Source organism: Hyalella azteca, unplaced genomic scaffold, assembly GCF_000764305.2.
Source record: "Hyalella azteca isolate HAZT.00-mixed unplaced genomic scaffold, Hazt_2.0.2 contig7025, whole genome shotgun sequence".
NCBI classification, from domain to species: domain Eukaryota; kingdom Metazoa; phylum Arthropoda; class Malacostraca; order Amphipoda; family Hyalellidae; genus Hyalella; species Hyalella azteca.
Window position 1 is genome coordinate 108,059 of NW_025937161.1, and position 25,667 is coordinate 133,725.

At 39.7% G+C, this 25,667-nt stretch overlaps 1 protein-coding gene and 1 non-coding gene across 2 annotated transcripts; both read right to left on the reverse strand.

Moving 5' to 3' along the window:
* On the reverse strand, positions 1-25,030 carry LOC108672622. The gene is made up of 8 exons (XM_018160323.2): positions 23,052-25,030; positions 18,916-19,034; positions 8,780-8,942; positions 8,320-8,378; positions 7,803-7,910; positions 3,876-4,041; positions 206-336; positions 1-21 (listed from the first exon to the last, which is right to left on the reverse strand). The coding sequence occupies exons 1-8, from the start codon at positions 24,592-24,594 to the stop codon at positions 1-3; spliced, it is 2,310 nt and encodes a 769-aa protein (XP_018015812.1). The 5' UTR covers positions 24,595-25,030.
* On the reverse strand, positions 19,587-19,660 carry Trnan-guu. Its single transcript has one exon. It is a non-coding gene; the product is annotated as a tRNA-Asn (tRNA).
* Positions 25,031-25,667: the final 637 nt, after the last annotated feature.

A 25,667-nucleotide genomic window follows, 5' to 3' on the forward strand; every position in this document is an offset into this window, starting at 1 on the left:
TCAGTTGTTAGCATATTTCTTCTAGATAATAAGATAATAACATATCAGAATAAGTAAAGGTACTAGTGAATATGTAAGCATAAATGCACATACTAGCACATATATCATTCAATGCACGAGAAATTATGACAGTATTATTTGAATATCGAAATAAATTAGTTTCAATAACATAGATAGCCATTAGAGCTAAGACATTTAGAATCACTGCAGGTGTATTAGAGCCCGACGCGCCGCTGCACGTCAGCGCGGCCTCCTCGTCGCCGTCCACGACGCTCGCGTTACGCACGCGGAGCGGCGGTGACATCAACGTCGGGGAAGACGATGCACCGCCGCCACCTGCGATGAAATTTAGCCTTAAACTTAGTTCTCAATTAACAGGTTGAATAAAATATTAATAAATTCGATGTGGCTTTCTAGGAACTCGGTTTAGTTTGGCAAGGCAATCGTTAAAATTGCAACTGAAACATATCCCATGTGCGATTGCGTCAAATCATCGTTAATTTAAAAAAAAGCCTTGAATTGTACACGAATTATTTATTAATTACTCTCTCAAAAACCAAAGAAGCTAGTGTAAGTAAATACAAACAAAAAACAAATATCTGGATCAAAATTCAAGAAGGAAAAAGATTAGCGCTGCCCATAATAGATTCTTTGGGGAGCTCACTTGATTTATAGAGTATAATATGACATCGCTGGTCTTGGATATTTCATTATCATTACACAGTGAATATAAAAGAATTTACTACGCCGCATCATTTCTTGGAATCGAGATTGTACTTAAGAAGTATCAAAAAATCAAACTGATATTAACGCACATTATACAAAAATTAAAAAAAAAACAGTTTAATAATCGAGCACAGCCGCGAGAATAACCTACTCAATTCCTCAACTGGATTAAATAAAGATCCAAAATATACCACAGGAGAAACTGCACTGCATGAACATCCAGTCGTGAATGAAACTGGATAGAGAATTAAGGCACTTTCAGAAGAGTGAGTTATCAACAATAACGATTTTTATGTTAAGCTCCAACTTGACAATTTTTGGCAGTATAAGCTGGAGAAAACAAGGGAATTTTATTTTTCTGTAGAAGCAATGACATGGCTGGCCATAACGCAAGATTAGGCAACAAGAAAAACTAACTCTGCAGTAGCTACACGCAATTAACTCCTAAATGTTAAAAAATATATATATGTGCCAGTCACTATCATTATTGAAACGATATTGTTCCGCATGATGACAATAAAGGGAAACTGAGCAAATGTAATTGTCCAAATAAATGATGAGCTAGAAGCCAATCTTCCTCACATGTAGCCTAAAAAAGGCTGAATAGTTGCAAAATTTTTCCAGTTGAGAAAAAAAAGGAATCGCATAGAAACTACAGATCAATAATTTGCTATGTCTTCCGTTAGTTTAAATTAATAAAGGTTAACTGGGAAGCATAAATTCAACACGGATAGAAAGATTAATTGTTCACAAACACAAGGATTAAAACTTGTCGCTCTCTGAACGGCTGTCAAATCTGACGCTGTAGCCAACTGAATATTGCATCACAAAAAACAATCCATTTGGAGCTGCCGTGAAAAAAAGTCACAAAAGAATTGGCCGGAACGGGGAGAGTAAATATGGCGTTTCATGAAATTAAGGGACGTGTGTCCAGGTTTTTTCCAAAACTAAAAAATCTAACATATTTTTGAGACCTGAACAACGCAAGCTTGACCATCGTTTTTGAAAAATGTAAGTAAATTCAAATAGAGCGCTTGAAAATTTATTATTTATTTAGACAGCTAGAGTTATCGACTTATAGTTGGGCGGCGCTTCATTTCTCGCCGTTCTAGCGTTTCAATAAACTTATAGGGAATTATGACGTAAAAGATACATTATTGCAAACTTACAGCGGCCCAAATAATTTTGCACACATTATGCGTCATGCTCTGGATAAATGAATAGAAGCTAATTATTATACTCACAGAAATTGATTCAGTGAGTCATCGGAAGTGAGTAAGAGAAACAGATCAAATACATGTAGTTACCTTGGAGTAATCGTTTCCTAACAGGTTTATAATAATTATACTATGAAAATATCGTATTTGTAACTTTTAAACATGTTCCACGTTAAAATATGCCAGCGCATTAATAATATTACAAACGCGCCTAGAGCAGAGCGCCTGTCACTCGTTCGGAGCAATAAAATATCCCGGATGGATGGGCCCGCTGCGTCGTTGCGTCAAAAATATTCTAATGCAAAAGGAGAAAATTCAGGGATTTAAATTTGAGCAGAAAAGAAGCGAGCGCCGCTCGCTGTCACACAGCGAAGCCTGCGAATTTCAAGCTCGGCTGCAAGTCGGAAGGTTCGCCGGCGACTTATGGCGTGGAGGCTTTTCAATAGAACTAAATTGAAGGCGAAGCTGAAGGCAGCGCAGCTATGCCACGAGTGATGTAGGAAGACGATTACTCTTTGTACCTCACATGGCATAATCTTAGATCTATTCACACAAACTTGCACTCGAGGTCTGTACAAGACTACAAGTAGCCTAGATGCAAGTACTCTGAAAAACTAGTTCATACAGTCTTTATTTCTCTAGCATGAAAATCTGGATCATATTGATCACTAGTTCGATGATTGCTCGTGTAAAATAAAAACTCTTGTTGAAAGTTGATGCTGCACACGCGTGCGAGTCGCATATTGATTTCCCACAACTCTTCATGTTATTGAAAATATTTCAGTTTTGAACATTTCAATTATAAGATATCGGAATTAATAATTAGTACATATTTGACCTGCGAAACAACATAATATACGCGTCTTCCTTTTCCATAATATAGTCGAGTCTTCTCTTTTTTCAGCCGCCGACGATCCCACGTAAAGGAAAGGCTTCAAAAATAGGTTTGTTCATTGGTATGTGAGTATTGAAGGAACGATAATAAACAAGGTTTTAATAAATTTCGGTTGTTTCAGAGGGGAGCACCTACGGATTTATGTGCACGAAGGAGCGCAGGGAGAAATATGACAATACAAGTGCAATGTCAGGAGTTAGAGAACGAGAATTTTGTTTGTGATGAGGATGAGAAGGATACTGTGGCGAATCGAATATGATGGGAATGAGAGAGAACGATGGGTGATGATTGGTGGTGGGAGCAACGGTAAGGGTATGACTTATGAGAGAACAGGCGAGGAGTGGATTGCGGTGATTGTTGAGTTTAACTGAAGGAGCAACTGTGCTTGTGATTAAGAGAGCTGAAGATTTGGAGCGTCAGGAGACTGAGATAGCAGGATGCCAAAAATGAAGTCATAGTATTGACGAAAAAAAAAACAAATAAATGCACACTAGCCATACACAGTCGTACAATGTACTATAATTCATGTTTTGAGATAATTTAAACGTAACTTTGTCTCTTATCTGGTGACAGGTTGTGGCCTCTTATCCTCTAAATCTGAAAATAATATAATAATTATCGAGGAATATTATTTTCTTAAATATATATACTTTTTTCATTCCCTCTTACTTGATTGGTACTTTATTGTGCCATGCTTTACCAGGTTTTTCGTCGAGAAAAAAAACGCACGTTCCCTCATTGCTGGAGCAATTTTTGAGTAAACCCTGTGAGACCGCAAGACTTCGACTCAGAGAATTCGTACTGTATTCTTTTATTTGGCGATCGATTGCGCGACGCTCTGCATCCGACTTTTTTAAATTCATTTATAGTTTTCTTCCCGAGACTTGCAGGCTCTTCGCCTCGCTGATTTCTCTTTAATTCGGTGATTTCTATAACCTCACGGTGACTCACCTACGATACAAGCACACAATTAAGACATGGCTGCCTTCAGCCACTCACCCAGGACCCTGCCACTCACCCAGGACCCTGCCACTCACCCAGGACCCTGAGGGTCCAGTTGGCAGCGACCGCCCCGTGGGTGTTGGTGGCGGTGCAGGTGTAGAGCCCCGCGTCGCCGCGGTGCAGACGCGCGATGTGCAGAGCGCGTAGGTCCCCTGACCGCGACAGCGCGGGGGATCCGTCCCCCGACACCGGGGAGCCGTCCTGGGTTAGACAAAAATTTCTTCATTTCATTTTGTGAAAATCCTTTTGAAGTGCGTAAATTTTTTAATATGAGCTCGATAAGAAACGTCGATGAAATATAAAAGTTAACATTATTAAGACGTAAAAGACGGCAAATGTTAATAAGTTACTAAAATAAACAAATGAGACTTTAAACCAACTAAGCAATTTGTTTAGATATCAAGGATAAATAACAAAATTATAGCAACGATAATTCATCTGAGAAAACTAAAAAGGGAAAATAAAACAATACAATAAAATAATTATACATATTATATGCTGACATGGCGTAGTAAGCTAAATGTTAAGCATTTACAGAAAATTTTATTTGCTATTCTAAGACAAATTCATCTAAGTACAGGCCAGTGACCATGTTAAGATAAGCGCAGTTTATTGCGGTTCCTGCTCGGCAGATATCGATAGAATCCTACTTGCAACATTCTTATCAGAGATAAATATCAAGTATTGCAGAATAAAATTTTCTCACGGACTCCGAATTGACATGGGAATAAAAACGGACTCCTACGCAAGCGATCGGCACGAATTTCTAAACAACATCGGAACTTAGATGAAGGTTTTTATAAGCAAAGAGGAATAGATTCCCAGCCGGCCTCGTTCCCAGAGAACGCAAAGTGAGCCTTCATTCCCGCCATTCCCAGTCAAGGAGCACGCAGCTCTCCGCGCCCGACGCGGATCTGCAATTCGCGCTGCCGGTGTTTCTTTCAAATGGAAATGTGCGACCGCCAAGGGAGCGAATTTTAAGGGCTGCGCGGCCATGTTAGACATGATGGGTACAGACAGCGGCCTATAAAAGGCGTCGTGGCGTGGCTCGTGTAACTCATGGAGCCGTGAAACATTTCCCTTCATGAGACCAGCGCAATGAGAGCATTAGTGTCATACTCGGAGACGGATGGCGGACAGGATCGTATGAGTGAAATAAGTGTTAGTAATATAAAGTGTACCTAGAATTGAACTTCTAAACACGCATAAAACATCCGTCTCCCCCCAAAAAAATCAAGCTTTGAAATGAAATTAACCGGTGCCGACTTATAATTATAACTTGCATCATAATTACTCAAATAATTACAATTATTTCATTTTATATAAAAGCTAGACCGCACTAAATGTTCGAAAATCACCAAGACTCATTGGTTACAGCGTGCAGAAGTTTTATGCGAGGTCGTTACAACCATTAGGAGTGAACCATTATTAACAATGGCCGAGACCATCGTCACTAGTGAACCATCAGTGACTGTTATTACCATCAGGAGGGAACCATCAGTGCATGACCGTTATCACCATCAGTTGTAAATTATCAGTTGCCGATGGTTCACTCCTGACTTTCTAAATAATTTGTGCTGCGTTGGGGCAGAAAAGTTCGGGTGCTGATGCCGCGGCGAGTTGAGAGCAATACGCTAATGGCGGTGACGTGAACGACGCGACGCATTTTGTCTTCAAGGAACTTTTTGACGTATTGCCACGAGCCTGTGATCAGTTCTGATGTATTACAGACAACCTGGTGTGATCAGTTCTGATGTGTTACCGCCAGCCTGGTGATCCGGCAGCAACTTCAGACATATTTTCCTTTACTGACCTTCACGTTATTCAAAACATTATTTATTAAACTATTAATTAATTAATTTATTTATTTATTTGCTATTACAACAGCCGATCGGCAAGGAGGCCGGGCGGTTAAGCAAAGCAAAATTTGAAGCAGTGAGTTACGAGTTCAAGCCTGCAACAATCTGTGGATGTTCTGCAATGTTAAGAATCGGCGAGAGGCCTATGGCCTAATAAACGCTGAAACCGCCATATTATATTATTATTATATTATCAATTCCCAGTCACTGCTGATCCCGAGCAGCGCTGCGCCTCTACGTCACTTAACGCACTTACTGACACACGAGCCTCTCCCCTCTGCCTTCATTATTACCTCTTTTCTGAATTATGCCTCAACTCAGCCCCAACCTGCGGTAATTACACTCGTGTTGGCCGCGGGCAGGGGATGTGGGGTGGGGCAACCACCACCAAAAGCACTGCATCCAGGCAGTGATCGTTATAATCTGTTTTAACGTGAAATTATTCTATACAAACGTAATTTTTGTATCAGAATTGTGAGTCAAAAATTAAATAAAAATATCAAGAAAACCGTTTCTGAATTAAAAAAATTAGTCAAACTCTCGCTCTGACGTTCTGAAGTAACGTTTTTTCAGTTAAAGTTTCTCCAAGATAAAAAATATATATTATATAAAATTTCTTTTTATAAATAGAGCCTTTATTTGATCATAATCTGCTTCCTGCAGCATTTCAGGCCACGTAAAACTTAAGAACATGCACCCATGCTTGCCGTCACAGGTTCTGGCGAAGAAGAGCTTTTTCATAGAATAATGGCCCAATCGTCAAATAAAATTCAAATTTCAGGGCACGCTCATCAACACGCATGAAGTCACCAAGCTTTCATGTGGAATTACACATCAAAACGAATAAACATTTTATTCAATAACATCATGGAGCCTGCTTGCCGCTACGTCAGCGGGTCAACATGTCGGGATTGCACGATGTTTTGCTCGGGCAAATTCCTGGAGGTTCCCGTTACCAATTTCAGGCGGTGCTTTTAAAGTGAGCGCAAGCCGGGACAATTAGCGGGCCCGCGATACTGAAACTTGAGCGATGCGTCAAGGCTTGAACAAACGGGAGCCCTGAGCCTGACACTGCACGCCACAAAAATGTTTGTAGCCGAAAACCGGAGGAGCAAAAATATAGAGAAAAAAACTTTCAGAATTTTCTTTACATGATGAGCTTAATATTGAAAAATGAAGGATGCACGTGACGAAATTTGGCCTAGTTCACAGAGTTCAATTGTGAGTACTAAATTTATCTAATTAAAACAAGCATTAATTATAAATTTGTAAATTTGTTAACGCTTGCTACACTAATTTAATTAATTAAATTTTACATAAATGCATAATCATTGCTGATCCTGTATTCGTCATGATGCTGTAACAGAATTCAGCGCTTTCATGCAGCAGAGTGTTCCTTTAATATTGTTGACGTCAACATCATTCATACACTCGTACGTGTAATCGCAGATAAAACCATGAATGCATCTCTCAAAAACACACCAGTAATGCTTCGATAATCAGTATATGGTGAATAATGAAGCATTCATCAGGAGTACACAAATAATTAAGACAACAACAAAAATAAATGCATCAAATGAATAGACGAAGGCCCAGAATACGACGACTTGACACCACCGAACCTGCGCCCAAGCATGACAAAAGAAGGCGTCCTTATATAGGCGATGATCCAGCACAGCGCTCTTCATTCCTCAACACTTGACAAAGATGGAGGTGATCCAGCACAGCGCTCATCATTCCTCAACACTTGACAAAGACGGGGGTGGTCCAGCAGAGCGCTCATCATTCCTCAGCACTTAACAAAGACGAAGGTGGTCCAGCACAGCGCTCATCATTCCTCAACACTTGACAAAGACGGAGGTGATCCAGCATAGCGCTCTTCATTCCTCAGCACTTGACAAAGACGGAGGTGGTCCAGCACAGCGCTCTTCATTCCTCAGCACTTAAATTAAATATGCAGCAATAACGCATTTAAAAAAAAGAGAATTAAAAAAATTACAACAACGGAAACGAATAAAAATTTCAATATCAGATTTGAATTAATATATGGCCAGCAGTTGACTGGAAGATGCAGACAAGTGAAATATATTCCCGTGAACTGACCTTATACCAGACGACCTCAGGCTCGGGGTGTCCCGCGACCCGACACTTCAGGGCGAGACTGAGACCTGCCATCATCGTGATGACGGGACCAGGTGATGGTGGGTGAACCTGCGTCAGAAATATCCAATCATTAATGATATTCAAGCGTTAAAAATATCCAAGCATTAATTATATCCATTAAAAATATCCAAGCGCTGTCCGAGGCTCGGCACAACGAATTACTCGGTGATAGTCGAATACGCATGGGTAAAGTGTGGGCGTAAATAAAATTCAACGGCTATAATTGGTAATTTAAAGGCTTTAATTTATATTAAAATCATCGAACATCCATGGAACAGATGTTTGTATTGCTGAGGCGTCATGTTTCGGAGAAATACCTATATTAATCACAAAGCCATTAACTTCGATTTTGATTTAAATACTTTTTTTCCATCAACAGAAATTATTTAGTAAAATGCGTCGAATGAGCCAGAAAAAACAACAATGAGCAGAAAGTGAGCGCTCAGGCTTCACTCACCTGTAGGAGGACGGGCGCTCCTTCGTCGTCGTCCCTCACGGCGGGCGGCGCCAGCGGATCTGAGGGAGTGGAGTTGATTAATAATCTTCATGCAAGTAACTAATTTAATATAATCGCAGCACAGGATAAGATCAGAATCAACTTTCAGACTTTATGAAATTCATCAGAATAGAATATAAAGTAATATGGCGAGTGGAAAATTTAACCGGTTGCGTCGCCGACATCCTGTAACTCTAAGTCAATCGGCACGTCCGCGATTGCAATTTCTAGCGCCGATAGCCTAGACCCCAGATAATTAAGTTATGAAAAGCCTACTATTGCACTCGAATTTAGTTTAAACTTCATTGATGCAATATGCATATAGGATATCTGCTGACCATTGACGTGTACTTTAATGATGCAATAGCCACAGACCATTACAAGTGCTTTAATAATCAAGCTCTGTCGTTTGTTCGCTCACCGTTGACGTTGACGATGAAGGTGTAATTATGTTTGCCGAAACCGTTAACTGCCGTGCACACGTAGCGGCCTCTGTCCTCAAAATGCAGATCTCTTATCCGCAGCAGCGACTCCGACACAGATATTCTGTCCCAGCCTGCGTCGTCCGGCACGCTCTCTCCGTCCTGTTGGAGTATAGTTCAAGCATTAAAATATTTGATAATTGATTTTTTGTCAATAGAAAAACAAATTATAGGTAATCCTATTCGCTTATTATGTAATAAAAAGGACAGACCTTTCAATATGCCATGTGGTTAGGTAACAAAATAGGCCTGGTTTTTACCAAACCAAATTTTTATAAGGTTTTTAGGCCTTGCTTGAGGCACCACAAGATTCTACTAAAACCATAACAAAAGTATGAAAATAAATTGAATCAATTATCGTAGAACATGGAAAAAACAATACAAAAACAGTTTAAACAAACAAGGCGTGACTCCATGAAGACGAAAGAGAAAGTAGCAAGTCACGCTCTTTCATCTTATAACACTTAACGACTACTGGCCTAATTAAACCCATCAGAGATAATCAAGTTAATACGGCTATTGACTATCCGGACATCGATAATTCATCATTTTCTTGTATTGCGAAGCATTTTGTACTACGTCGATTATATATATACTGGCCTAATTAAACCCATCAGAGATAATCAAGTTAATGAGTCGGTAGACATTGAGGGGTGCAGCGATGGTCCGATGGGCAATTGCGGTGTCGAATTCTATCACACAGAGAGTTTATACTTAAAAAATAAACACAAAATGAAAAATAAATGAGTGAGACAAATGACGTTAGCATTCATCGTATAAAATAATAAACACGACAGAAAAATAAAATAAGGTTTCAAGAAGAGAAAGTTGAAAAACATTGATTAAAATATACCTACTTTGAAAAGTGAGCGCTCAATCCATACAAACATTGAATGGCGCAAAATTTAAATAAATAGAGAATCGCGATAAAATTATTGCATCGGGGCAATGAAATGTGTATAATCCTCGGAAAGTTTATAAACAACCCGTAAAAAATTGGCAGTTATATTAGATTTTTTACGTTCAAGTGGATTTAGAAGCCATGCGATTCATTTATTAGGCGAAAAATAAATACGCGTTATATTCCAAAAGTTGCGCAACAGAGCATGCAGAATCGCACACTAAATGTAATCCTCGACGTTGAAGCCCTCAAGAAGCGTTCTTTCGGCGGCCAACCATAAGTGTTTGAGAGACCAGTGATGTACGGGCCAATATTTTACAGAAGGACAAGCTTAAAGGGCCGGCGCATTTACAGCTCGTTATTTGCATACCAATATTAAGGATCGGCAATCTCCAACGCACTCCTGATTATCAAAAGAGATAAATTTTCAGGGGAAATAAATTCCCGAAGGTGGGAATTCCAAGGGACGTAAATTGCGGCAGCAGATAAATATTCAAGAAAGTATTTGCCTGTCGCGGCCAACAACGTAAAATTCCTGGCCGTCTCTTCTTCACTTAATATCTGGCCGATCGTCGGCCTCTGATTCGCATGCAAAAGGTTGGTGGATATAGGATTTCCGAAGTATTTTTTAACACAGCTGGAGACCGACCGTCCCGCCGCATATTAAGTGAGAACTTGATAGTTTATTGTACAGCTTTCACGCGTGCGTTCACTGATTGCACGGAACGCTAATACGTAGTCACGCAACACGTCGGCCTTTCCATTAAATTCGTCGTCAAACAAGCGTTGAAAAAAAACACTGGCGGGAAAGTCGTACAAATTTCTGCCTACAACACGTGCAACTCATAGTTGATAAAATCCATAGGAATAAATCTCTTGGTATTTATATCATTAGTCTGCCTAAATCGCAAGTTTTCCAAGAATTTGAGAAAGTAGAGAAAGCATGCAAATTCACCGCATCTGCATGCATACGTTTCAGAGACCAGCTTCAACGTGAGTTTCAAAAACCTATTAGAATACAAGTCATAATCAACAGAGGAAATAATAAAAAAAACGTGTGAACATAATTAGTTTTTTTTCAAGTAAGGTTTCATGAAAATTTTGTGAATTTGCTTAATTGGGGTTTTCTTTGCTATGCTATCATCAAATATAGGGTAAAAACAGTTATAAAGAATTAAAATGGAGCAATTACAATGTCTGATCTAAGCGTGCGAAGGAATACATCAAATCGGGTTAAATAATTCATGGGCGCTTGCAGCATCAGGAAGGAATTTTTGTTCGGTCGGCCACCGATTGCAAGTCGGCAAATTTTGTTGAAAAAAGGGCATTCTCGTATCATCGGCGCTGATGATTTAGTTCGAATGATGAATATGCTCAAGAGAATGGGAATCAGATTCGTCTAAAAAACAAATTCGTGATTTTTAGCGCTTTTTTTCATTTATGGAAAAAATGCACTATTGTGCTCGCCATGTCCGTCTGTCTGTCTGTCTGTCCGTCCGTCCGTGACCTCAAGTTTTCGTCGACGAGAAAATGCACTCTCTGTCACTCACTGCAATGAGTACCGAGTTATATATTTTTTAACATTTATAGATTATATGAAAACCTGAGATCCACTGAGATGTGTGGCAATTGAGTCAAGGTGACAGCTGTCTTCAGTGTAGTTCAACAACCTCATAAGTTAAAGGGAAAATCAAACAAGCCTAAGCACTTGCCAGAGGAAACATCGCACCCGCGAGCTGCTGAGAAAACAAACCGAACTGTGCGCGTGCGCATGCTGCTTTAACTGCCGCACCAGCATATTATCGGTAGCCACGATACGGTTAGGGTTAGTTCATGAAAATCTCAAGTTTTATGGTTAAGTAAATTAATCACTTGTAATGATGTGCAAGACCGTTCTCAAGGCAACATTTCACACGTGGACAACGGTACTGCTCAAAGACTACAAAGACATTCATGAAAAAAATGATGACTGGTAATGATTTTTTTATACTACTGAAGAAAATACATCGTCACTGTTTATTTAAAAAATGAAGCAATCAACTGCATATTTACGAAGTGAAAAATTTTATATATATGATACAAAAAAAAGAAGTAAATAAGCCGCTACGACAGGAAGATAAAAAAGCACAGCAATAATTGTGAGCTGGTATTAGAAAGTAACCAAGAAAAGGCTATGTACCTTTGATAAAATAAGCGTTTAAAAATTACTTTTTAAAGAAAACACTTCTAAAGAATCCAGTGTCTCCGTTACACATGTACAATGAATTTCCAATTTTATTGTCATATATTAAAAAAAATTAGATTTTTTTAAATTACAAAAATTAAATGTTCAAAATTATTTGTACTCTCAATTGATTCGTGCATTGTCCCCAACTTAGCGCAAGTGTGCAAAATTTCAGATCGATGGCACAGATAGAAGTGTGTTGAGCATCAATTATAAGGATGTAGCAGAAAAACAAACAAGAAGTGAAGTTAAAGATAAGTGTTGTACAAATAAAAATTGAGACATTTCCATATATTAAAAAATATAACTCAGTACTCACTGCAGTGAGTGACAGAGAGCGCATTTTCTCGTCGACGAAAACTTGAGGTCACGGACAGACAGACAGACAGACGGACGGACGGACGGACGGACGGACGGACATGGCGAGCACAATAGTGCATTTTTTCCATAAATGAGAAAATGCGCTAAAAATTTCGATTTTTTTAAATTAAAAAATTAAATATTCAAAATTATTTATACTCTCAATTGATTCATGCATTGTCTCCAACTTCGCGCAAGTGTGCAAAATTTCAAATCGATTGCACAGATAGAAGTGTGTTGAGCATCAATTCTAAGATTGTAGCTGAAAACAAACAAGAAGTGAAGTTAAAGAGAAGTGTTGTACAAATAAAAATTGAGAAAATAAGTGAACTCAACAGACGCATAATTTGACGAGTGGTGCATTCAACATGTTCAGTAATTATTGCACACGAGCAGATTAATCCAGCATTGTTCTGGCTGGAAAACACTAGTCGAAACCCTAGACAACCGAATCCTGACATCCCGTACCCACCCCGGTAATAATCTCGAGAATGATGTTCACTATTAAGAGATATCCCGTCACAAAGAGCACTTGGCATGGAACTCTCATCTAACTCCCATGCAGTTGGAAATTACAATTAGACCTCAATTTTTTTATTATTACAAGGCTTCACATAAACAACAAACGTCAACAAAATTTACACAAGGCTTCACGTAAACAGCAAACGTTCACAAAAACAAACCCTGTGTTTTATCTTATTTGATCATATAATAAGTGAATAAAACCAAAAGTCAAGCCAGTAATTCAGTGAAGCAATCGATGCTGTGGTAGATGAAGCGAGTCTTCGTCCCGTGGGAAGAAGGCTCGGCCGCCATGCGACATAGCAATTTATACGAAGGCAGCGGAGCACTAATTACAGGTCACATAAGCGCAAATTGTGGCCATGCTCATGGATAATTAATCGCTGAGGCTGGGAGCGCAAGCTGAAGTGGGCGACCGCTGCCCGGCAGGTAGCCGAGCATGAATCAATGGTATAGTACTTACTTTACAATATTATATTTACTACACTGCGTTTGATGGCTTCATTTGAGCAAAGTTTGTGGTACTTGTTCGAAAGACTTGTTTTCCGAACTGATTAAGATTGATAAACGTTGGTAGACTTAATATATTTAATACCTGGTGAAAACAATGCCTGCAACTGAGGAAGCTGAGTTCTAAATTCGCATTGTTAACGACTTGCAGTTCTCCAGAAGCCACTTGGGTAGAAATTAAGGTGCCTCTTTGATTTTACTCAATTTTTAGTATAGGATTAATTGAAAAATATTTCTAATCAAAAATCGATTTTTCAAAAACTATAATTGAATGTTTGAAGTTCACGTGTCGATCAGCGTAAACTGTGCATTGAAATTTTACTAAACTAAATAATTCCCTACTGATCCAGTTTAAATTTCTCATCCAGCTAGCTTACATTTCACAGAATCTGGAGATGAACGGTAAATCCAAAACAAATCTAGTTCATAATATTTTCTGTTTTCTGCTATAGTTACGTTCGTAAAATTTTGTAGGCATAAAACCTGTTTGAGGCAGACAGCCTCGCACATCAAGTTAACCTCAAACAAAGAAAACGATCATTCCAACGACCATCAGCTAATAAGGCGCGGGGTCTACATGCATAATGTAGCATAATGACTCATTATGCATGTACTCCCCGATAAGCTCATTATTAATGAGCTTATTAATGAGAATTAAGCTCATTATTAATGAGCTCATCATAATGAACAGGGAGAAAAAACAACCAATAAGGCAATGAAATTACGGCCATACTGCAATTAAAGCGTAACGGCTAGTATATAGAAATAACATTTGCATACAGAGTTTCATTACTGGAAGTTACCTCTTGCGTGGATCAAGACGCTGAGCAATGGCATGTCATAAAGCGATCAGAGTAATCGTGTCCAATGGATGCGGCCTTCACAGCTGCGTCCAATCATAAGAATAAAGAGTATGCAATAATGGCGGCTATTGACTATCCGGACATCGATAATTCATCATTTTCTTGTATTGCGAAGCATTTTGTACTACGTCGATTATATATATACTGGCCTAATTAAGAAATCGTTCGATTATTGTAATATAAATGTGAGCAAAATGTATTTCTTTACTTTAAACGTTTCATCCAAGAAAATTCCGTGAGTGCGTGAGAAAATTCCGAGAGAAGAAATGTTCAAGTGATAATTCAGATCGCTAAATGGTAAAAAGTGAAAGCAAGCCAAATTGAGAATGTTTACAACGATTAACGTATGTTCACACTTATTACAACGCAGTCAAGGACTCAAAAAATGTTCATGGTCTTTCCCCAGCGAAAAAGCCGGCATATACTCGGTACTTTATTCAAATGAGGCGCGTAGGCATGTGGTTGCTCAATTTTAAACACGAATTGCAAGTCGCGAACATTTCAGGCAGAAGTTACGCCACTTTTTTGCGGTAATAATTCGTTTTTATTTTTTGGGACCGGGATTTTGCGGAAGCACTTTGCCATACAGAGCACGGGCACGCATTTCTCTATCCGGCAACGCAGGAGTTAATGCATAAACTGAATTATCCGGCCCGCTTGCCTGTAAATTGAGCGGCAAGCCAGGGTTTTGGCGCGCCATGCAACTTAGTCAAGGGCTATGAGCCGCATGCTACAGAGTGAAGGTAAGTGTGGCTCTATAGTATATAACAGGTACCTTTGCTTCATTAAAAAAAGCTTCATAAAAAATAAATACAATTATAACAGTACACAAAAAGAAATGACTAATTTTGGCGCGTTTATCGGCCGTCGTACTGAAAGAATTGGAGAAAATTTTCTTTTTATGTATAGCTCGTAATGAACTGAACGTGTAAACAATTAAATTAATTTCGGGAATAAGTTCTGGACATCTGAGGAATGAGAAGTAGCCAAATTAATGCACACGAAATCAAAATTTCGGGTTCGTCCACATTACTTGCATTTTTAAACTTCTACACAAATATGCTTTGAAAATGTGTCAGAAGCTGAATGCTATAATGTGCAAGAACTACGAATTTGTGCGCTTAACACCCGCAGAGTTTTGGACAATTTGAGAGTGTAATATAATTTCCAGTAAAGACAGAATTTAACGGAGCAATAAACCTAAAAAAAAGCCTAAATAACGACTGTCACAGGCCGCACACATTAATTTGCCACATAAAGTTGGAGATAAATCCTAACAAAGCCGGGATTTTTCCTGATATACTCCGCGGGCCCCAAAATTGCACGCAAAAAAACTTTCAGGCGAAAAAGTCGACGACGCGAAGAGGCTCTGGTCGTTAATCAGAAGTTGGGCCATATTTTGGAGCGTTGCATTAGCGTACAAATCCGCAGTCGGCAACTTACTGAATAGTTTCTATGTTCCAGCAAAACGCTTGCTCATGCGCATCCTTTTAAATTTAAAAAAATTTCAGTCGGAAAATTTACGTATCACAGTTTAAACTGAATAATTTCATCACAAAAAGGATAAATGCGCAGACTTCTAAAAAAATATAACTCAGTACTCACAGCAGTGAGTGACAGAGAGCGCATTTTCTCGTCGACAAAAACTTGAGGTCACGGACGGACGGACAGACGGACGGACAGACAGTCAGACGGACATGGCCAGCACAATAGTGCATTTTTTTCATAAACAAGAAAATGCGCTAAAAATAAAATTGTCTGACTGTCAGAAGAGAGATATTAAAGCCAAGGTACGTACAATTCAATACTGGAAAAAAATCGTGTTGTGCAACAATTAACTGCACAATTAAATGGATTGAAACGTTCAAGAAGCACTTGAAACAAACTTATCTCAACAATGTTATGCTATTTCCACTGCTTTGCAACGCGTTCGAAATAATAATTGCACGCAATGCAGCTCAGGCTGCATTGCGTGCAATTAAAGCAAGAAATTAAGATATACCGTAATGTCAATAAAAAAATTACGAACAAGACATATCGAAGACCTTAAATTTCACTTCAAGCAAAAAACACACACAAAGTTTCAGAACACGTCAATAAGTGCAGGGTCTGCGAGGAAGCAATTCATTCTTTGCCGTGCTTATTTCAGATATTTTCTTTGCTGCACAGTTTGAAAGAACTTGCAGCAATGACAGCAGATTATCCAACTACAGTGATTTATAACGAAGATATTTTAAAGCAATATCAAGGGGGTAAAACAAGCCTTCCGAAACGGGTTCCTTTCTAAGCTCAATTATCGAATGTAACTGTCGTTCAACGACACAAAATACACAGTATATGGTGCACAGAAGGCAATAAAACATGCAGTAAGGAATGTTTACGGAAAATGAGCCTGCAATTAATTACGTAAAACGCACAATAAGCCCTGCGTGAACGCAAAGGTTTCGTTTTAGATTAAAACTGGGAATTAAAATCGCATGCAAGATCTATAGTCGAGATAAAATTGAAAAAATTTCTGTGAAATTAATTCTGTCTGGATTTACTTCATTTATAATTTTCTCGTCATTTAAACTTCTGCTGAACAGGCACATAGCAAATCTGCATGTATATTTGTAGACAACAAGTATATGAAGAAAATACTCTGGGATTTCCTCATACTCCTCACACGTCTCAACGCTATGACGTCACGTTGATACAGGTAAACGAATCGACCTACGTTGATGAAACACCATAAACCACAGGACTTCTTGAAATGATGCTAGGTATTACCGTACAAAACAATTATTTATCCCATTTCAAATGTTACAAACTTATGCCAGGCTTCAAGAAACGATATGCATTGTTATTGAAGAAGCCTCAATACCGCGTCTGATGTTATTGGTTGCAGCAACGTTCTATAGCTTGCAGCTCTATTTACTGCGCAGGCAAGCACGGTGCCCAAACAAGCTCGGTAACGAAGAAGGCGGAGGATTCGCTCCCCAGACACCAGGCCGCAGGATTAATGGCACAGCAACTCGGTGCAGAAAAACGGGCACTTTTTGGCGCCTCCAAACAAGGCTGATCGCAGCCAACATACGACGTGGAGCTGCCGCTTGTGCGTGAAATGACAGTGCTGCTAACAGTGCAGAAATGGCAGGAATAATGGGATAGCATCAGTTAGGGATCAATGGTCGTATCATCAGTTACGGATCAATGGGATAGCATCAGTTAGGAATCAATGGGGGGTATCATCAGTTAGGGATCAATGGGATAGCATCAGTATATAAGGGATCAATGGGGCATCATTAGTTAATAATCAATGGGGAAGCATCAGTTAGGAATTAATGGGATATAATCAGTTAGAGATCAATGGGATATCATCAGTTAGGAATCAATGGGATAGCATCAGTTAGAGATCAATGGGGTAGAATCAGTTAGGAATCAATGTGGTATCAGCAGTTAGGAATCAATGGGATATAATTAATTAGGAATCTATGGAATATCATTCAGTTTATGTGCCAGTATTTGTTTACTTCTGTAAATGCATACTTGAGGCACAAAATTTTCAAAATTACAAACTTTTCAGGATTGGCTCGAAACTCAATCAAATAAATCGACTTGATAAAATCAGTCCTTCGTTCACTTAGCTTAAAATTCTTCCCAGAAAACCCTCAAGATTCAAATCGTTTAAGCATTGACGTATGAAGATATTCAGATTCAAGAGCCTGTCGAGTACAGAAATGTTTTCGTCTTCTGCCATGAGGGCTGCTATACTGTCGTGTTTTATCCACTCTCTAGCAGAGGCTGATGTCAGTTTCTTGACAGAATGAGTATCAAAATACTTCAATTTAGCGCGGAATGTGCACATTATATGACAGCTAATACAAATATTATCGAAGACACAAATTAAAGAAATACATAACCATTTACTTCAAACTATGCCATACGTTTCTGCTCACTCTGCAGTTAATACACCAGATTACAGAATTGACTTCTAAACGTACAATATATTGAAGACGCCACAGGACCCCACACTCCACCGTGCAGTCGGAAGGAAGCAGGCTGCAGTTCTAACAAAACCAAACAGTTCTACGAGCGCAGTCTAGCAACAGACAAGTGTAGGATATTATAGGTCGTGTTGGAGTCTAGAGCGCTAACGACCAATTGTCCAGTTTAACGAGCCTCGTGTGGGGAAAATAGCTGCACGAATCCTGCACCGAGGATACTGAACACAATGGGGAAAAACAACTAGTTTGAAGGATAATTCTTGTAGAGTACTTTGAAGGATTATAGGAGTGCTTGACGAGAGTGATAATGGATATATATATTCCTGAGAGTGTTACGCGTAATTGGGTCCTAAATTGTTTCTCGTTTCAAGTGTTTTTGTTAAGCGTGAACGGAAATTCTCAGAGAATATCATAGCAGGGATATGACATATAGCAGGATATGACATATAGCAGGGATATGAAATATAGCAGGGATATGACATATAGCAGGGATATGACATATAGCAGAGATAGCAGCAGGGATATGACGTATAGCAGGGATATGACATGTAGCAGGGATATAACATATAGCAGGGATATAACATATAGCAGGGGTATGACATATAGCAGGGATATGACATATAGCAGAGATAGCAGCAGGGGTATGACGTATAGCAGGGATATGACATATTCAAAGCAAGCGTTATTAACATTAAAGTAAAGATCTGACCTTGAACCACTCGAAGATGGGGGCGGGGGTGGCGATGAGGGGGCAGGGGAGGGAGAGGTCGTCACCGCGGGGCACTGTCAGCACCTCGAATGTGTGCGGCACAGTCAGCCGCGGCGGCTCTGGCAGATAGTGAACTGTCAGCACGATTATAACCTCGAATATTATCTATAGAATTCTCATCTCAAAACTGACAGGAAAATTTTAATCTCAAATATTATCTTTAAAAATTCTTATCTCAAAACTGATAGCACAATTCTTACCTCAAATATTATCTATAAGATTCTAATTTCAAAACTCTTAGTAAAATTATATTCTCAAATAATATCAGGAAATACTTCGCATAAAATAATAAATCCAATATTTAACAAGCCTATACCGAGAATTTAAAAAGCAAAAAGAATTTAAAAAGCAAATGTTGTACTAGATTCCTAATAAATTTTAGACCATAAAATTTTTACTTTACAAACCTAAATCTTCTTCGTTAAATGTTAGTCATACCCGATATTTTCTTCGTCCTGCCATTAACGATCAATAACTAAAACTGTCAATTCTATTCAATGTCTGAAATCCTTATCAAGTATCTAACCATGCAGACGTCATCAGAAAAGCGAGACTGAGCTGTTAATGCTAACCATTGTCTGGAATCCTTATTTTGCATCAGCAAAACGAGACGCCCCTGGGTGGGCTCGAACCACCAACCTTTCGGTTAACAGCCGAACGCGCTAACCAATTGCGCCACAGAGGCAACTATCACAGTGCACTCTACTGAGCGCGGTGAGCTCAGTGAACTCTACTGAGCGCGGTGAGCTCAGTGCACTCTACTGAGCGCACTTTACAGAGCGCGGTGAGCTCGGCCTACACTAGAGTCCTTAGATCGCCATACCTCTCACTATGTGGGTTGCTTGACATTAGCTTCACCTGCGGTCCAAGCTTTCAAATTAGGCGAGAACGTCCACAGGTTACGTGTCGGGAAAAAATGCTGGTGGTTTCACGTTCGAGTCGAAATAAGAGGCGATATTTCGTTCAACCGACACCCGGAAAAAAGTCAAAAATAAATGTTCTCGAGTTACGAAACACTTTCCATCTATCATGTATATATATCAGCAAGTTTACTAATTTATAACTTATATACGTGGATCTCACAGTATTATCCTTCGCTAACATTTTACAAGCAATACAAATTGTCCAGCAAATTTTTAACCTCCATAGTGTCTTCAAAATATTTTATTCCAGTGTCCCCAATCCTAAGAATCCAGCAAGTCGAAGTTGTTCAGTTGCCTGAGCAGCGCCGCCCCCCCGGGGCCCCGCCATCATAAAGAATATGGGGGCCCAGACCGGGGTAATTAACGTCACACTTAGAGTCATTTTGAAGCGACCGCCGCTACCGCGCCACGACCCCATAGAAAATAATGAGTCCAACGAACATGTCTTGATAATATGGCAAAATTAAAAGAAGAACAATGAGAGTTAGAGGAGAAATTATGAGAAGCTACAAACGCGTTACAAATTTGAATGGACCCCATTTTTGCTCATATTGCACCAACCGAACATATCCTGATGTTGTAATTGTTGTTGAAGACCAACTTCAAAAACGAATGACGGACAACATATGATCTAATAGTTCGTTGACAGTTCGGTCTGATTCATAAACTTTTGTGCGGTTCTTGGTGTCTGGAAGATTAGTGAAGTTTGACTAGGTTAAAATTTAATCTGGAATAAGCTTGAAGGCACCTTATGTGTGTCGTGAGCACCACACCATCCAGTCCTGTATGACACCAAGGCAACCAAAACAGCCTATAGTCTCCGAGCCTGTCCTGGGCACAGAAATGGCCTTAGTCTCGCGTCTTCGCGTGGCCTGAACAAACAAACAGCCTAGTCTGGCTTCTCCAAGTCTGTCTTGGGCACAAAAGCAGTCAATTGAGTCACCGAATCTGACCTGAGCACACAAACGGCCTATATAGTCTCGCGTCTTCGCGTGTGTCCTTTGTCAATCAGGCGTCTGGAGAAACAAACAACCTGTGTCTCACCTCTTCGAGTCTGCCCTGAACACAAAAACAGCCTAATCTGCCTTCTCGAAGTTTGTCCTACGCACAAAAAGAGCCAGGTATTGCATCTCCGAGTGTCCTGAACAAACAAATAACCAAGTCTCGCGTCTCCGAGTCCCTGGGCACACAAACAGCCTAGTCTGGCGTGTCCGAGAGCATGGGGCGCAGATAACGCCAAGTCATTAATCGCAACACATCCCTGACAGCTAACAGGTTTTTGACGTGGAAGGTTGGTGCGAACGGGAAACCGGACACATAACGTCAGATAGAGCGCGATATTCCTGGAATATCATTAAAACAAAGTGTTATTTTAGAATGGTCGAACGGCTTTTGGTCCGTAGCAAGATCGGTTCAGTGATGAAGTTCTTATAGCAAGGCTAATGGAAGAGTCGTGTCGTTATTATCTAGGACAGAAGTTCCAGGCGATAACGTGGTATTGGTCGACCAGATTCACGTTAACAAACACGACGCACCAGATCTCCTGCAAACTAGAATGATCTACATAACACTCGTACTTAATCCCTTCTTATCAGCACTTAAAACCATACAGCGACATACTTTAATGATGGCAAGAGGATTTGTTTGATGGCTTAAACAGAAATAATTCTGAAGAATTTCAAAGACCATGTATAAGGTATATTAACAAGAAGTAAATTCGCTCACTCGGCAAAATTTTGTGGAAAACAAATTTGATATCGACTATCCATGGGAACTCCGCAGGATTTCTTCGAATCTGCGAGAAGCGGGAAATTTCTATTTATAGGAGCTTGCAAGATTTCTGCCGATAGTAAAAAAAGTGGATGATTTGCATGGCAAAATTTTTTTCAAGAGTAATGTTCCAAAAAGCATCTTATTCATCTGTAGTGCGGATTCAGAATCCTGCTCGCTTATAAGTAATTGAGTGCAAAAATTCAAGAATACATCCCGAATACAAATAAATGTGACTAACAATTAAATGAACGTATTTCGCTGCCACCATCGTCAAAACCACAACACAAAATGAATGAAAAAAATAAAAGTTAGGTTCCAGAATATCGAGCTATGACAATGAAGTATAATTTGAAATCGACACGACGGCCAGCTAATAAATGCTAATGACTTCAAGCAACGGATTAGCTAGCACACCGCATCGATCTGCTCCGAATCGAAATTTGAAGAATCAGAACGATTTCCATTTTCAAACATCGGCTCTATCGTTACTACATGCTGTAGATACTTACCATCTATAGAACTCCTTTTTAATTTCAATTATTTGATAAAATTGTTCAGTCCACTCTTCATACTCAAATTTATGCATTACAGCTCGATGGGAAACCCTCAAAACAATTAATGAGTTGAATACACTTAAATGTTCCAGGCCTAATTTTGTGCCTACGTATATACACGTACCTATTTTCTGGAGCCACAACCTCAGGTTGGCTACAAAGTGCCAAGATCCAAGAACTTTTCTGTCTTGATTGGCCAGAAAATAAAACAAGACCGACCAAGCCGTACACGAACCAACATCTTTAAAGAGCAAAAGCGACGCCCTTTGATTGCGTCCGCAAAAAGTAAACCGCGGAAGCTGCTCATCGGCGACGCAATTCACGCGTCCACTGCAAGAAGAAACCGTGAAGTATTTTGTGGCAAAAGAAAAAGCTCACGTTGCTGCACCTAAGAAGAAATATTTTTAAGCTGCAACGCAAGACATTGGGAGCCGACGTCCTGAAAATTAACTTAAATTGTATTTTCTATGATAAATCGTCTGAAATTAATACAGAATGGTGTAAAGTTCAATAAATAATGGGAACAAAGCGTAGCTCGACATGGGTCACCAGAATCATCCGTTGGTAGCATGCACAATCTGATTCTCAAGAAAGTGTCATGTTTTGCACAACTACACAGAGACAAACTCACGTCGTATCACAAAACACAGTAATCAACATAACATGCAATCACTCCCAACAGCAATCACTCACCTCCTATAACACCACATATAAAAATATCTCTCTACACATACCGCAGCAATCACTCAGCTCTTGTAACACATCAGTAACGTGTAAATCTTTTTAATAACTGAGGAATTAACTGAATAAACAGCAACACACTCACCTCTGATGGCGGTAGCAGCAGCAATGCAGGGGAACAGCAGCATCATGATGATGACCATCCAGTGGTGGACCAAAGACTGCATTTTACTGCCCAGGATATTTTGTCGTATTCGAGATACTAGAAGTGGGCTTAATTGCCGACCAGGTCGCAACCCGCGAGAAGATCGTTGTCTGGGAACCGTCGAGCGGCGGTTGAGAACCGTCAACTGGCAGCAGGGGGTGTCGAGATCGGAAAAAGAAGCGTCGCTGGGAGCGACGGGGACGGACAAGTTACCTGATAAGCGTTTCCAGGCTGGCTGCGCAGGTAACTTTATTAGTGGGTGACATTCAGGCATGCCTGCTGGTGACTTCATCAGTGGCTGACATGTGGGCATGTTCGCTAATCTTTTAGAAACCGACGTGTCCGGAAGAGACTGGTCGGGTTCGTGGTCCATTTGGTTACTGGTATTGTGGAGTGTATAACAGGCGACTTTATCATGCGATACGGCAGTCGTTGACTGTTTGTTAGATGCGGTCACTCTTACTGGTGAAGTTACAGGTTCTGTGACATTGGATGTAGTGAGAGAATATAGGAATGAGCTTTGGGGATCACGCGACACAAATTTTATAAATCGGCGTTCCATTCCCATGTTTAATTTCAAGTGTGACTGAGACTCAAGATATGATAAAAAGACAGATTTATTCATAATATTATAAACGCAGCCGTGAACAGAAGCACTGGAGAGGCAGGAAAGTGTCCGATCAACGGAGGGGAGGTGCTCGTGAACATTAGGTGCTTGCTTCGAATTTTCTTGAAGTCGATCGACCTCACATAGAGATTTGAGCACAGAAACATCTTGCTTAATGCTCAATTTGTCGAATATCGTTTCGTCTTTGCACGAAATGGAGTTATTTATAATGGCTAAGTGGCGTGCAACGGAAGCTCTACGGCATCGTCGACGACGACGAGATCTTTCAGTTGGATTACGACGAGTGTGGCGACATTGCGAGTTCCCAGGTAAAGGCCCCAGAACAGAGGACGTACCACAATAACGGTGACAAATGGCAGGAACCTTACTTCTCTCCAAACATTTTGAATCAACATCAATCATTTGCCATAGAGCGAGAAAATTATCTCTCTGATAAACTGGTGATTTTTTGGAAATGATTAAAATTATCATGTGAATACTTTTCTTGTTTGCTGACTTAAATAAGTGTTTAACCACAAGCAATCCACAGTTAACTTCACTTTCAACATCAATTTTGTCGGTCAAAACTTCACTTCCAACATCAATTTTGTCGGTCAAACTGTAGTCAGCTACGTCACACAAGTATCCAACATCACACAGGTATCCAGGATAGCCTGGCTCTCCACTCGTATCTTGCCAAGAGCCATGACTCGCCACAGAATATCTCGCCTCCCTCAAGAATCGCTCGTGAAAAGCTGTATAGAGTACGCGAGCAAAGTTCTGAGAGCTGCCCCGACACCTGTTGTTGGGGAATGGCTCCCCTGGGGAGCAAGCAGCCCCAGGTGACTCTTCCGAATAGGGGTAAAACAGCCCCATCACATCCCGAGAACTGCGCTCTTCTTTGTTGTTGCTAGTAAATGCAGGACGTTCTTACTTCAAGATTTTACAAACGACCATTGCAAATAATAAAATGGTGATAATAACAACGGCAAATACGACACGATTATGCTCACCAGCCTACAGTAAAGATTTACCGCACTGAGATAATAGAATAAAGATTACACACCAGATTCGAAACAATTAACGCGTTAAAAATAATTTTCTGCGATGGCGATTAGTGGTGATTTTGCAATATTTTGTATCAGTTTATCTTGACGTTTGGGTTAAAAGATTGTATTTTGTACATAATAGTTCCTGCTATGTTGACTTTCTTAATATCATTGCATTGTAGATCACTTTTCATAACTACCTAACGATTCAGTATCCATATCACATCAACTTTTGAGACCTAGCCACTGAGTCAAACTTTACCTGAAAACAAAAAAAAAAACAGTGAAATTAGATAATCGAAATTCGAATGTCAATCAAGAAACCAAGAAATAATTTAACCGCTTCAGTCATTTAACCCGACAATCATCTGATTAAATGGATAAACTAGTCGTCATAATATAAATATAAGTCCTCTGAAATATACTTGTAGATTCGATTGATTATTAGAGGCATGCGCGACGCACAGCCATCGAGGGGAAGAAACTTTTAAAATGTTTTGAAATATTCCTGGACATTGTCGATATTTTCTTGTACATTGAAAGTAACTTCATTATATTAGTAGGAAACTTTAACTTACTTATAGTCAGAGTCAGACACCATTAACTCAAATTATTACGAGTTCTAATCTCATACAAAATTCAAAGTTTTCATCGACCCCGGCATGCAGGATTTCGAGAATCTTCACAACGAATAACTTTCTTCAATTTAGGTCTTCGTCTGAGGATATTTTAATTACAATATCAAGTCTCGTTTGACGTTTCCCAAGCCTTTAAACAATCAAAGGAATTTCGCTCATGTCGCCCTTACATAATCTATAACGCAGACCTGACTACAGCAGTCGGCGAGATGAGAAATCCCGGACAATGCCGGAGTTAGATAATTGCGTTGGCACTGGAGCG

Coding starts and splice junctions, on each gene's coding strand:
- LOC108672622 (XM_018160323.2), bottom strand. CDS start 24,594: ATGGGGCTGTTTTACCCCTATTCGGAAGAGTCACCTGGGGCTGCTTGC. Junction 19,035..23,051: donor TGCTGCTACCGCCATCAGAG/GTGAGTGTGTTG, acceptor ACTATCTGCCAG/AGCCGCCGCGGCTGACTGTG. Junction 8,379..8,779: donor CTTCATCGTCAACGTCAACG/GTGAGCGAACAA, acceptor CCACTCCCTCAG/ATCCGCTGGCGCCGCCCGCC.